Genomic DNA, 13737 nt, shown 5'->3' with positions numbered 1-13737 from the left:
CTTCTGCTATGACTTTGGGGTTTTGACTTTTTGCCATGTGATGGATGGATGCTGGTGCAGATGGGCCACGGCTGATGGCTGATGGCCCGATGGTGGATGGTGGACTGGAGGTTGGCGGGATGATGGTTGTGGAGGATGGATGGATGGATGGACTTGGAACAACGGGCCTCTTCATTTCTTCTCCCTCGCCTTCTTCTCCTTCTTCCAACTATGGGGCCGCCTTCGAGAAAAATCCACAAGACCACAATTAATTCACTCTTCATTTCTTTCGGGCCTCTTCTTGATTCCTTCTATCGCCTACCTCTCCGCCTCGCCGTCCTCTGAGTCTTGAAGTCGTGCGCCGAGCTTCCCTTTGAACCATCCCTGGTCGATCATCGTCTGTGTTCCCACCTCAAACCGCAGCCTGCGACATAGCTCAACCACCGGTGTCCATCGATCAATTTATCGTTCGCTGCACAGGCACTATCATCCCCTTTGCACATCAAAACCGATTGACAGCCCAGTTTCTGAAACTGGAGTAGCAGCAAGGGACTGCATCCCCCCTGGTCCCCTGTCAAAAAGGTTGACCTCCGCCTTACCAGTCTAAACGACGTTAGAAGGCGCACTTGATGCTTCGGCTACTACACTTTCTGGTATTAGGACCCTGACCGCCGCTGTCGAGCCCTCATGCCCGAATGATTCATTGCTATCTCAACCGTGGACAGCCTTTTTAATCGTACCATATCCTCTCTCTGGCTCGCTCCACGCTACCCCGGGCCTTCTTGTTCTGCATCTTCACCATTTCGACAAGTACCTCGGACACCTCCAAAGTCTCTTCCGTCCAGTTTTGTCGCCTTGCCGTTCCTTTTCCTGTCATCTTGGGGCTGCGGCATTTGCCCCTTCAGATTTTCTGAGCGTCTCCTACCGCACTGATATCTTTGATTCTAGAATTGGACGCTGGCCGGTACCTCCGCGATCCTTTTTTCCATCCTCCTTACCGGCACTCGATCTCTTGGTCTGCCAACCTCGGTTGTCTAGCGAGGCATGCTCTGACATATCCTAATTGAACTTTCATGTGGCTTGGATAAATCTTCAAGATCGATCAGACAGCCTGATCATCAACCGCTCAACTACATCTCCAAATCCTCACCGCAATCCCGGCGTATATCTGTGGTACCTGCTACCACAGATCTATCGACCAAACTATTGGCCACCACGGTGTTCCTGATCTGACGTCCTCGATTATTTCCACCATCTGGGTTGTAACCTCTATGTTACTTCCTGGTGTGACAGATCTGCCTTAGTGGAGGAATTTTGGTGCTATTGTTATTTTTCTCTTGATTGGTCCATGGGGAATTCTCAGGGCAAGCCTGTGGTCTTGACCGATGAAGGTAAGTGGTCTGGACGCTCGAAGACTACGCATTCACGTGCTCACATTTGAGTCAGTCAACCTCAATCACTTTCGCCTGTTACGGGTCGTGGGCAAAGGAGCCTTTGGGAAGGTTCGCATTGTAGAGCGCAAAGACTCTGGTTTGACGTTTGCTCTTAAATATATCCGCAAGGATGAAGGTCCGTTCTTAGCCATGATGCAAACAAGCAGCCCATCGGGTTATCTCTAACTGTATCGCAGTGGTTCGATCTGAAAGCGTTCGCAATATCATCAGAGAACGGAGAATGCTCGAGCATCTGAACCACCCCTTCTTGTGCAATCTGCGCTACAGTTTCCAAGACGTCGAATATCTGTATCTCGTGGTCGATCTGATGAATGGTGGTGACCTTCGCTTTCACATCCAGCGGAAGTCCTTCACCGAGGACACGATCCGCTTCTGGATGGCCGAGCTGGCTTGTGCCCTTCGCTACATTCACAGTCAGGGTATCGTCCATCGCGACCTGAAGCCGGATAATGTGCTACTAGACTCGGAGGGTCACGTTCATCTGGCAGACTTCAACGTCGCCTCCGACTTCAAGCCAGGGAAGCCTCTAATAAGCAAGTCAGGAACCTTGGCATATCTCGCACCAGAAGTGTTCAGAGGTCAAGGATATTACAGTGAAGTTGATTGGTGGTCGTTGGGGGTGACCATGTACGAATGTGTTTATGGGAAGAGGCCGTTTGAAGCACGGACTCACGAAGAATTGGTCGACGCAATTTGTGCGGCTAACCCCCGATATTTTGTTACGAAGCCTCCGGTGTCGATGCCATGCCTTCATGCGATGACAGCTCTAATCGAGAAAGACCGACGAAAACGAATCGGCGCCACTGGTTTCGATACCTTCACCTCGCATCCCTTCTTCACTAGCATCAACTTTGAAGCGCTGGAAAGAAAGCAAATCCCTCCCGTGTTTATTCCCTCCAGTGAAAAGACCAACTTTGATGCCACCTACGATCTGGAAGAGTTGCTCTTGGAAGAGGCCCCCTTGGAGGCTCGAGCGCGGAAACAGAAGCCGCGGGCGGAACTGCGCAACGATGCTACGAGCAAGGAAATTCGGGAAGACGAACTTCATCGCATGATCGAGACAATGTTTGAGCCTTTTGATTATACCCTGGCCAGTTATGATGTGTAAGAGCCGGATTTTCCGCGGACCTAGTTGGACATGATGCTAACAATATCACAGGAGTGCGGCAGCTGCAGTTGCTGGCACCGTGCCGGAAGAACATGTCGAATTGGATATTGCTCAACCAGACTCACATTCTGTTCCTACCTCGCCAGACGGATCGCCACCGATATCACCCACCGCAGTCACATCGCCTCCACGGGCCGAAGAAAGCTATCCACCATTGGATGAACTGAAAGCGGCAGTGCCGCAATCTCTACCATCTGGACCACATGGTCGACCCGCCTCTTCCTCGAAATCATTCAGCAGACCTATCCCTCCTCAGCGACCGATGCCCGCCACGCGGCAGACAAGCAAAGGGGGCGGAGTTCAAATGGTGTTGGACGAGTCGGGAAGCTGGACGAATTTGGCCGATCAGACCGCTCCGCACCCGCAAGACAGCTTGGGCGACGGAGGTAAACTGGAGAAGAGCAGTGGCAGTATGCTAGGGTTCCTGAGCAGGAAGAAGGGAAGGGATCGAAGTCCCAAACCAAAAGAGGCGGGCGTTTTGGGTAAGGTTGGAGCGAGACATATCATCAGCTAAATTGCCATACAACCTGGGGCAACCACCACACTCTCCTCACCTCAAGCTCGACAAAGTCGAGTACCACACAAATATGTTCGGCTCAAACTGGACTTTCAACCTGAGTTCGTCAAGGCCCCTAGCCTTCCCACGATAACAGCATCGAGTCTGCAAAATCGAGGGACGGGCCGGCACGGTGCCATATTGGCAGAGACGCGGGATTGAACAGCTTCACCATGTGTCAGGAAGCAGTCTCGGTCTGCTAAAGATGCTATTAGACATCAAGCACCACCACAGCGATTCTCGAGCAGGTCACGGCATGACGGGAATCCATACGTTATTCTTCACATAGTCGATCACCACGATCTGAAGCAGAGAACGTGGGGAATAGGCGGGAAACCGGTGGCAGGCAACCGGAGGCGCAAATTGTATGACTAGGCCATATGTAATGCTACAAGACTGAACATGCTGGGTGGCATTGAATAAATAATTCAGCTACAATGAGACCAGTGTGATTTTCTTTCGATTTGTTATTTGTTTATTATTTGGATACCCTGCATGAAAGAGTAGTAGGAGCGAGTGCCTAGTACAGAGATATGTTCCCATCCGGGTGCTTTGTACCGAGTAATATATTGGTCGGTTGTTGCCCGGCACAGAAGACGAACCGGCGCAGGTTGGGGACCCACCGCAGCCACCAAACAACCAGCTCCCAGTGGCTCAGAGACCCAGGCCAGCTCCAATTCTCTCTTGCGTGCTGCTCGCCCGGAACTGTCCAATGTCAACACTCGAAACAATACACACTACGAGTTCCTCTCTCTCTCTCTCACACCCACACACCTTTTGTCCAGTGTCTCTGCTTCTTTTTTGCTGCTCCCACTCACTTCTGTCTCCTCCATAGTCGCTCGTGCTGGTTTTATTGCACATATCCTTTATTGAGCCCTATTATGTGCACCTCTTAATCTTCGTGGTTGGAGTTGGAGTCGAGACATTCGAGGCGCGTCGGTCGCGTGGTTCTAACTAATACCACACACACACACACTCACCACACCAGATACCCCTCCCTGCCATTCTACCGTCCTGCCATCCTTGGCCCATCTCTCTCCCCCAGCCTGCCTCCAGCCAGCAGAGACAACCACTTCTATCCTTATGAATGGCCGCTGCTGTATTCGTACCGCCTTCACCCCACGATCCTCTCTCCAAGATGGCGACTTCCTCTCGTCGAGTTCCACTGGCCAGCATAGCAAATGCTACCAACTCTCCCCATCGGCCACTCACCAACAGCAGTTCTAAACGGCCCCGAAGCATCGCGAACGTGTCCCAGCAGGAGAATGAACATCCTCACAAACGCCTGGCCATAGATAGGGCTGGGCGAGAGGTGTACAACCCAGCTACCCCACAAAAACAATCCCATCTAGCCTTGACGGAGGGTCGTGTCTTTGAAAGAAGCCATGGGGAGTCTGCATCGACTGCTTTCCAAAGGAGATTGGTCGCTTCGAGGGACAAAGATCGAACTGCTGCGGGTCTTCGTGTGACCAAGAACATCGATACACTCTCCAAAGAAGATTCTGGACTTAAGACATGGCAACGACACTATCGGAAAGTGTTTCCCTCCTTCAGGTTCTACTTTGACGGTTTTCCGGAGGAGGTCAAGTCGCGCTTCCTCCGACACATAACAGCTCTTGGGGCGGTATGTTTCACACGGGGACGCCTCGCGCTGTATATCTTGCTGACATTGTTGTAGAAAGAAGAAAAGTTCTTTTCAAAAGCTGTCACACACATAGTAACAGCTCGCCCTATCCCGGTGGAGCTGGGGAAGAGCAATGCGGCCGGAGATGGAGCTGCACAACCATCTCCGACTGAAGAACACCCTCAGACCATTAACCCATCTTTACTTGAAAAGAACCCTCGTGGACATGGCGGCTCCCACGTGATGCGCAATGCCGTCAACCCAATGGATATCCTCGTTCGGGGGAAAGAAATGGGCATGAAGATCTATTCCATTGACAAGCTGCAAAGAGTACTCAACTCTGTCCTCGATGACACCGGAAATCATGGCCATCACACCAGGGCATCGGCCCACACCACCCGACTCCAGCACGAAGATTTGGGGGAAGTCTTGAGGAACGAGAAGCTTGGTGTCGCTTCGGAAAGGGAGTTACCATCTATGTCGATGGTGGCGTTCAAGGGTCCTTTCATCTATGTTCATGACATGGATGAGAAATACCGTCCCACCTTGGTCAGGGACTATCCGAAAGTGGCACGGAGGACTGATGGTGAATGGCCTCAATTCCGATCTGCCAGTGTTGGAAAATGTCCATTCGTCGAAGACCCTGCCATGAAGAAGGACATCGAGCAGGAGCAGAGGCGAGCACAGAAGCTTGCCTTGCAGCAGGAGCAGCAGCGTCAGCAACAGCAACAGCGTGAGCAACATGCTCCGCGCACCCGATCCCACGTGACTGTCACCCCTGCGGGTAACGATGCTCCTCGCCGTACGAGCCCCAGGAAGGCCCTGCAACCGGTCAACAACGGTGCAAATGCCTCCATAGACCTGGACAAGGAGAGGGGTTCAAAGAGTCACTCTGCTGTCATGGAACGTCAACCATCGTTCCCTCCCATGCCGAAGCGAGGCGATCTAGAATTTGTCCGCCCACCGCAGCTACACATGGCTCGCGAACCAGCAGCATCCGGGATACAGAGATCCAATCTGACTTCGGCAATCCAGTCACAGATGATTTCTTCAACGGCGGGCACTGGAGTCAAAGCCGGTACGAGCAAAGAGGTGCATCATCAATTACAGCGTCAGGTCCTTGAGCGCACCCATACCGGAAGCCTTTCTGTAGGCTCTATTCCGTCCTCTCACCGCATGAATGACCTTGCCGGAGTTCTGAAGAGTGCCCGGGGTCCTGCTCCACAAAGGGCAGCCAAAAGCAAAGCTCAAGAAAAGTTGGGCGGAATACAAGAAGAGGCAGACTCCCATGCCGATGACATTGCAGCTGAACGGACTACGCAGACGTCGAGGAGGAGGAAGACTATTAAGAGAGATCCCAAGCCAGGGTACTGCGAGAACTGTCGTGACAAATATGAAGACTTTGACGAGGTAAGTCACTGAAATTGCCGTCAGGGCCAAGTCTGACTTGAGAATAGCATGTTGTGTCCCGCAAGCACCGAAAGTTTGCAATGACTCAGTCGAATTGGGCAGAGCTGGACGCCCTTCTCGCAAAACTCCAAGCATGTTGAAGAGCATGGGACACCAGGTTGTTCCCAAAGGCGGAGCGAAGGCAACACTGTTGCTCGAACCCTCACGATGCAGCAACAGCGTGTCACTCACTTTGATTATACCTTTTGCTGTTGCATTTTAGCGGTTGATATGGTTTATCCTTGGGAGCATCAGCAGAGCACCAAACCGTCCGACCGTGAACGTCTGCGTTTTTGGAGGACGACGCCGAATCCCAGCCTCGTCGGACGATGAAAAATCTAATAATATTGCGTAACAATCTATTCTTGGTTCGAATGCGGCAATAAAGGGGGGGTGGAGGAGCGTGGTACACGAGATGATGAAGGGAATGGCTTTCCATGAGGTTCATAAACTTGGTGAATCTGATGTCCATGGTCTGTGAATTCCAACGAAGTACCGAATAGATGGTGCCTTGCTCTCTTGTTTCTTGCGACATGTGCTGCGGCTTCAGTCCATTTCTTCTTAGAGTCTCTGAGCTGGTTCATCTTGACTTCCTCTGACATCTCGAGCCCTCATCTACACTTGGTACCCTGAGGTCAATTGGGCAGTGGTATCACGTCTCGGAGGGTGACTGGCAACATCGACATCGTCATTCTCATTCAAAACATGCACGTATACACCATCCTGAGGTTACATTTGGTGTGGAAATTTCCAATGGGAGATTTCAAAAAAACATCAAGTTGTTGCTACTTGGGAAGATGCAAAGTGGCCCGTGCAAACAATGTGATGTGGACGGTCTGAACTGGTCTTTTATCCCCTTCCACTCTTCGTCTTTTCTCTCTCACACACTCTCTCACAATGACACTTCCCTTTTCCTGAGGGAAACTGAATACTCTCTACTCACACTAACTCATACATCCTCGTCCAGAGTCTAGATCGAAGATATCTGCGAGACGATGAACGGAACCTTGCTTTGTTCGCCATGCCTTGTTCAATGCCGTTCGAGGGGATGGTCAAAGCGCCGTCTTCGAAGATGCCGGATTCGGCCTCGAAGTCTCTTTGAAGCTCAAGCAAGAAGCACCCTTATCCGATGTCTGGACAATGGAATTCTTTACGAGGAGAGTTACTCGTCAACGCGAACGTCTACTTTGTGCCCTGCAAAACCGTGTATTTGAGTCCAGTTGTGGTCCCGAACGAACTTTTGCGATGTTGTCCGATCGACCGACCCATGCTTCGTCGAAAGATTTTCAACCCATCCTTTTGTTTTCTTTGCGGTTTACTGTTCGAGCAACTTCTCAGCTATACAAATTTTGCTCAACTGAGTTCAAGCTGTTGATGGTCTTGTCACCATGAAGGTTAGGGACCTCCCAGGCGCCAATTTCCGCATCGCAACGACCTACAACTCACCCTACGATCGGGCAAAATGGACACACGACGGCGAGAGAACGAGACGGCGGGTGCGTCGGTGGAGACAGGAGAAGGAGTGGTACGATGGACGGGTAGAGGCGTTTGCCCTGTCTAGGTCATATCTCGAGCTTGAGCGCGAAGAGGATAGTATGTGGGAGGTATGTGCCCCTGATAAAACGAAATCTGAAAGTCGGGAAAAGGGGACACTCTTTCTCCTTCTTCCTAGATTCTGTCATTGCTGATGTCCGCGCTTTATCGTTTAGTGTACGGACATCCTGGGCCGCGGGGCCTTTGGTATGGTTGGGAAATGGACCAAGTTTGACAAAACCGGCAGGGTTTTGGATGTAAGGCGATCGACACCTCCGTTGTTAAAAGGACCCTTTGCTTACCGATCTCTCTTGTCTAGGACGTTGCGATCAAGCAGTCCGACCTCGACGACCGTGAGCTTGACGAGGAGGGCCGTCCAACGGTACCCACCGAAGCCGTGCTGGTAAAGGCATTGATGAATCAGGGATGCCGGAACGTTGCCAAGCTGCGCGAGATGAGATTCTTTGACGGCGACCGACCAAAATGGAGATTGTACCTCGAATACTACCGATACGGTACCTTGCATGACCTGATCCAAAAATACCGGGCACGGAACAAAAGAAATCGTCAAGAGTAAGGCTGGCCACCTCAAAATAGAGAATAAGGAGCCCCACCGAAGCAAGAGCCCAGTTTCACTAATTTTTTTGGATGGTTCGCAGAGACCGGATCCCAGAAGCGTTTGTGTGGCAAGCATTTCACGACTTTGCCCAGGCGTGTTATCACATGAAGGTTCTTCGGCTGGATAGCATTGGTGTCCGCTCGCCTCGGGGCGACCACTTCGCTCTGCACCTGGACCTGAAGGCAGAGAACGGTACGTGTTCAGCATTGAACTAATCGATCTAGCTAATCAAATGGGGCAGTTTTGCTGGGAGATGCGCCTGCAAACCAGAAGAGTATTCCGTATCCGACGGTGAAAGTCGCAGACTGGGGTATGGCCGAGTACACGAGCCTGGACGATAGTAGGAACAGCAAGAGATGGAAGAAGTACGGGACGATTGTGTGGATGCCTCCGGTATGTTTCGTCTTTGACATCTCTTGCGGATCTCCTCCGTCCTCCCATTACCGTTCCCAAGGCGAGAATAGATGAGAAACTGATGTGTCTATCCGAACACAGGAACAACGGGACTTTGGCCGCTATGGCGAACGATGGCATCATCCCGTTCTGGGAGGCGCCAATCATCCTTACTCCATGAAGCACGTCGTCTGGCAAATCGGCGCCAACATCTACGGGCTGATGAACCTGGATATATACAACGAGGACATCAACGAGGTGATCAATAACGCCGAGGGCATGGAGAACACCCTGCGAAAACACGGCTATTCCGCCCTGATGGGCTACCGGAGTCGGTTCTACTCGTCCGAGCTGACGAGTTTGGTCGAGGACTGCCTTCGGATCGATCCCTCGAGGAGGCCGAATCCGTATGAATTGGTGGGGAGGACGCAGGACGGGCTGGCTCGATATACGGAGAAATACCACCAGACGGGAGATCATCCAAAGTTGAAGCTGTAGGCTGACTCTCGAACTTGTATATACATCATGGCCAGATGGAGAATTGGTTGTCAATTCATAATTATGTAGTTGATCCGAAGCCGCCTAGATTTAGTCTAGTGTAATCTTCAAGTGGAGCTTGAGATGAGTTGCCATATGATTGGTCCCACGCTTTCTCATCTGCCCGTCTGCCAATGCAGCAAACTGCGGAGTTCGCGAAAAAGGCCATACCAACGCTCTTCATTTCCAAGCCAGCGTTTGTTATTTGCACACCATTTGCAGCGCCCGCGACCGAGGGCGTCTTGAAAGTTCGCAACTCTGGAGCTTCGCTCAGGAATGAGCTAGCAACAATCCCTCCATCCAACTTACCTCACCGTGTCACTCGAGGACCGCCCATCTCTGGTCCATCATCATGGCTTGCACAAACCTCCAATCCTCCTTTCGTCGCCTGGTCCGCGAAGCCAGCCGCACAGGGCCACGCGAGATCCCATCGTTCCTCGTCCCAGCACTATCTCGGCCGCCTAGAGCAAGGCATGCCTCGACGCTCGTCGAACCCCAGACCCAGATCCCGAGCTACCAGTCACGCATCGGCCGAGCCCCCATCACCGTGCCCCCCGAAGTCTCGCTGCGGTTTTACGAGCTGCCCAAGGGAAACGTGCGGAGTCGGCACCCAGACACGCCAAACATGGCGTTGGAGGTTACGGGACCTCTAGGTAAGACACCAGGGGAGGCGCACTGTGGGAGAATGTGTCAAAAGAAGGCTAGAGAGAGGCATTTGAAAGGTTCTGGTGGCTGATCCGTTGGGTGTGTGCAGGACAAATGACGGTGCCGTTGCCGCCTTATCTACAAGCCGAACTCGACGAGTCTGCCAAAAAGATCAATATCAATGTCAAGGATGCAGCGGAGAAACATCAGAGGGCAATGTGGGGTGAGTTCTCCGGGACATTGTAGCTTATGTTCAATTCAGAATGAGTTACACGGGAAAGAGGAAAACAGTGCTGACAATTTCTCTTCGGCGGTTTCTAGGGACCATGCGCGCTCTCGTCCAAAATTCCGTCTCGGGCGTCTCGGAAGGCCACCTCTGTATCCTGAGACTGGTGGGCGTCGGATACCGCGCCACGATCGAAGATAGCGCGCAGACCAAGACGGCGCAATACCCCGGCCAGAAATTTGTGAATTTGAAGCTCGGATACGCGCACCCGGTCGAGATGGGCGTGCCCCAGGGAGTCAAGGCCTCGACCCCCCAGCCCACCCGGATCCTGCTCGAGGGGTGCGACAAGCAGGTCATCAAGCAGTTTGCGGCGGAGATTCGGCGGTGGAGGAAACCCGAGCCGTACAAGGGGAAGGGTATCTTTGTGAATGACGAGACGATCCGCTTAAAGGCCAAGAAGATCAAGTAGATGGACCGAATCTGATGGCAAAGGTGGAAGGGAGAGAGGAAGACATTCCGGTTGTCATGGCCTTGGAAGATATTATGTTATTGTGTCTTACAGGTGTCAGTCCCAACACCAGGACAAGCACAAGCAGCGAGGTACAGAACCTAGATGAACACCAAGCGATCAGATATATGGATAGATGGAGACGGGTGTTGGACTTGGATTTGGGGGTCTGTGATCTCTCTCTCCGTCAAAAGACCTCGTCTGGTTTCGAGTCCCTGGATGTAGTAAAAGAGACGGGGACAGGGACATGTATATAATAGGTGCACGCTGTACGCTGTACCATAGATGGATTAGGATTCAGTCTAAGAGCACTTACCAAGTACATATCTGCAATCAATACCTACCTACCCACCGACCCCATCCACGTACGAGTATCTCGTGCTGTAACTCGATGTGCACAATACATGTATACTCCTCTCCACGTGTACGCATACTCGTACTCGTACTTGGTACTCATTCTCCACTCGTTTTCAATTTTTCATCTTTGGTACGGTTTTTGGATCATGAACCCTGGGACCGATAGATCCAGCTATCTACCCACCCATCCTTCTTTCTACGGGAGTGAATGGTGGATACTAGGTACACAGATGTGGATGTGGACAGGACTTGGGAGCTGGGAGCCTGGACTTGATATCTTATTCGAGAGTATGTCTGTCTGTTTGTTTACCCAGTACCCCTACCTCCTCAGAGGGGAAGTGTAGTGCAGTGTAGTGTCGTGAGCAATCACCGAGTCAACGGTGTCTGGTATTCGTTCAATCCATCTATCAATGTGTACAGGCATTCAATGAGAGCCCTACTTGGATCATTTTTCCATTCGTTCAATCAATCAGTCAGTCGCTCAGCCAGTCACAAAGATCAAACATAATCCTCGGGCCTTGTTCTTCCAGCGCCAAAGCTTTTGTCCCCTATCTATGCCTCTCTCTGTAACGCGATTCTGTTTTGAGATGTATCGTCTATTTCGCCGCCAATACTTCCTGGACAGCCTTGAGGACCTCGGCGTGCACGTTGGCCGGAGTCGCAATGACGCCCTTGTTCTCGAGCAGGGTCCGGCCGAGGCTGAAGTTGAGTCTCTTGCCAGTAACATCGGTGACCTGGCCGCCGGCCTCGCGCACGATCAGGTCGCCAGCAGCGTGGTCCCAGATTTTCTCAATATAGTCCTTACGCACGGGCAGGCGGAGGTAGAGGTCCCCAGCTCCGCGGGCCACACTGCCGTACTTGGCCTGGCTGTCCATCTGCACAGGGCGGCCCGTGATGCCCAGCTTCTCCGCGATCAGTGCGTTGTCGCCTTTACTCGAGTGGCCCGGCTCAACCGACTCGCACATGACGGCCTCGCTCACCTTGGAGATCTTGCTCACATGGATCGGTTGACCATTTGTTGGGAGACCTCTTGTCAGGGGTTGCGAGGTCGCGCCCTGACCCTGCACAGCGGAGAAGAGAACTCCTTTCCCCTCCGCGTCGGTGGCCGCGGCACCCATGTCCTCTGTGAGTGGAGCCGAGTCATCGACTGGCAGGTTCGGGCAGCCTAGAACCCCGACTTTAACGTCGCCGTCGACCATGAGGGCAAGACACACGGCATACTGTCCGCCGCGGAGGAAACCCTTGGTGCCATCAATGGGGTCCAACGCCCAAATGCGGCCCTTGTTGCCGCCGGCCGAGTTGCCTTGATCGATGGCGTCGAGCATTGCCTCTTCAGACTTGAGCGGTCCGCCGAGCACGGCATCGATGGACGGATCGTCCAGTCGAACATCCTTGACAAGGTTCCAGATCTTGGATGAGAGGTCTTTCTGTTCACGGAGAGAGGAAGCTTCTTCTTCGCCGACAACCTCGTCATTAGGAAAATTGTGCTTGATGGCGGCGATGATTAGCGCCTGGGCGCCAAAGTCGCCGATCGTCACGGGGGATTTATCGTCCTTGGACACGGTGCCCTTGGCCTTCTCGTGGAAGACTGCCTTGGTCAAGATGGCGGCACGGGCGACGGCCAGCTGGGCAACTTTGAGCTCATGCTCGTATTCCTTGGTGGGTGCCATCTTGTGGAGAGCGGCGTTTCGTTGGGATCGGGATTCGATGCCAAGGCTTGATATGAAGCTTAGGAGGGGAAAGGGGGCTGCCGGCGGAAATTGAGCGATCAAGGCACTCAGACGAGGGAGCAGAGATGAAGCTGCTGGACGGGGAGACGGTGCCAGGATGAAAGCGACGATCAGGATGGCAGCGGAGCAGAAGAAGATGACGATTGTAAGAGTAGTGATAGAGAATCGACGGTGGGATCGAAAGTGGATGCGTTGGTTGGGATTGAACAGGAGGAGCAAGTTCATCACTCACCGCCAATCTGGGGAAGAAACTCTCAATGGTTTTTTTTTTCGCCTACAGTAGTAGGATAGTAGGGGATGGAGGGGTAGGGCAAGTCAAAGAATTCAGTCAGACAGAGACAATCGGGCAGTCAGGCAGCCTAACGCTCAGCTTTTAGGGGGCCAGAGGTGCCAGCGGCGCGGGAGGCTTCTCAACGGCCTAGGCGTCAATTCAGCCTCAGTGTCAGTCAACAACCAGTTGGGCGTCCAGCCTCTGGCAGTTCTCGCAGTTTTCAGAGTTTGGACGGGCGGCGATACGGGATCCAACGCATGTCGATCTTGGCGCATCTCCGTTCTCTCCCAATCTGGTCAGAGTTCAATATCTGCTCGCCATGTTTTGTTTTTGTTTTTGTTGTTGTTGAAGGAGGCTGTTGGTGAAAAGCCGACGACAATCATGACCTACGTACGTCTTCAACACAGGGGGGAACGCCATGTCTTATCTTCTTGCAGAGCCCACAGGGCCCTAGCTCTGCTGGTTGATCACGCAATCCCACCATCGAATTGCCAAATCCATTGGCCCTCTACCTATCCGTCTCGCTGTGTCCCAAGCTCCCAAGATCTTCCACGCCAGCCCGCCGGTGTGGCTTTAAGCATGTCGAAGCTCTTCCTGGAATGGACCAGATGGGCCCTTGTATCTCGGTTGGGCAAGACCGACGCCAGTTCGGAGGACGGGAGTACACGCAGGACTTTATGCAGGCACA

At 52.6% G+C, this 13737-nt stretch overlaps 5 protein-coding genes across 5 annotated transcripts; 4 read left to right on the top strand and 1 right to left on the bottom strand.

Moving 5' to 3' along the window:
- Positions 1–1327: 1327 nt before the first annotated feature.
- AYO20_10828 (hypothetical protein) lies at positions 1328–3115 on the top strand (the record flags this gene model as incomplete). Its single annotated transcript, XM_022649084.1, has 4 exons — positions 1328–1370; positions 1426–1548; positions 1610–2537; positions 2593–3115. The coding sequence occupies 4 exons, from the start codon at positions 1328–1330 to the stop codon at positions 3113–3115; spliced, it is 1617 nt and encodes a 538-aa protein (XP_022494929.1).
- Positions 3116–4295: 1180 nt separating this feature from the next.
- On the top strand, positions 4296–6331 carry AYO20_10827 (hypothetical protein; the record flags this gene model as incomplete). The annotated part of the gene is made up of 3 exons (XM_022649083.1): positions 4296–4781; positions 4836–6191; positions 6239–6331. 3 exons carry the CDS (start codon positions 4296–4298, stop codon positions 6329–6331), a joined length of 1935 nt encoding a protein of 644 aa, XP_022494928.1.
- Positions 6332–7618: 1287 nt separating this feature from the next.
- On the top strand, positions 7619–9273 carry AYO20_10826 (hypothetical protein; the record flags this gene model as incomplete). Its single annotated transcript, XM_022649082.1, has 6 exons — positions 7619–7834; positions 7940–8020; positions 8083–8336; positions 8423–8574; positions 8624–8775; positions 8878–9273. 6 exons carry the CDS (start codon positions 7619–7621, stop codon positions 9271–9273), a joined length of 1251 nt encoding a protein of 416 aa, XP_022494927.1.
- A 391-nt stretch (positions 9274–9664) lies between these two features.
- AYO20_10825 (hypothetical protein) lies at positions 9665–10652 on the top strand (the record flags this gene model as incomplete). Its single annotated transcript, XM_022649081.1, has 3 exons — positions 9665–9965; positions 10067–10180; positions 10279–10652. The coding sequence occupies 3 exons, from the start codon at positions 9665–9667 to the stop codon at positions 10650–10652; spliced, it is 789 nt and encodes a 262-aa protein (XP_022494926.1).
- A 992-nt stretch (positions 10653–11644) lies between these two features.
- AYO20_10824 (3'(2'),5'-bisphosphate nucleotidase) lies at positions 11645–12718 on the bottom strand (the record flags this gene model as incomplete). The annotated part of the gene is made up of 1 exon (XM_022649080.1): positions 11645–12718. The coding sequence occupies one exon, from the start codon at positions 12716–12718 to the stop codon at positions 11645–11647; it is 1074 nt and encodes a 357-aa protein (XP_022494925.1).
- Between the last annotated feature and the right edge of the window lie 1019 nt (positions 12719–13737).

The sequence above is a fragment of the Fonsecaea nubica genome (assembly GCF_001646965.1).
Source record: "Fonsecaea nubica strain CBS 269.64 chromosome Unknown Scaff123, whole genome shotgun sequence".
Taxonomy (NCBI): Eukaryota; Fungi; Ascomycota; class Eurotiomycetes; order Chaetothyriales; family Herpotrichiellaceae; genus Fonsecaea; species Fonsecaea nubica.
This window is presented reverse-complemented; position numbering and strand designations above follow the sequence as displayed.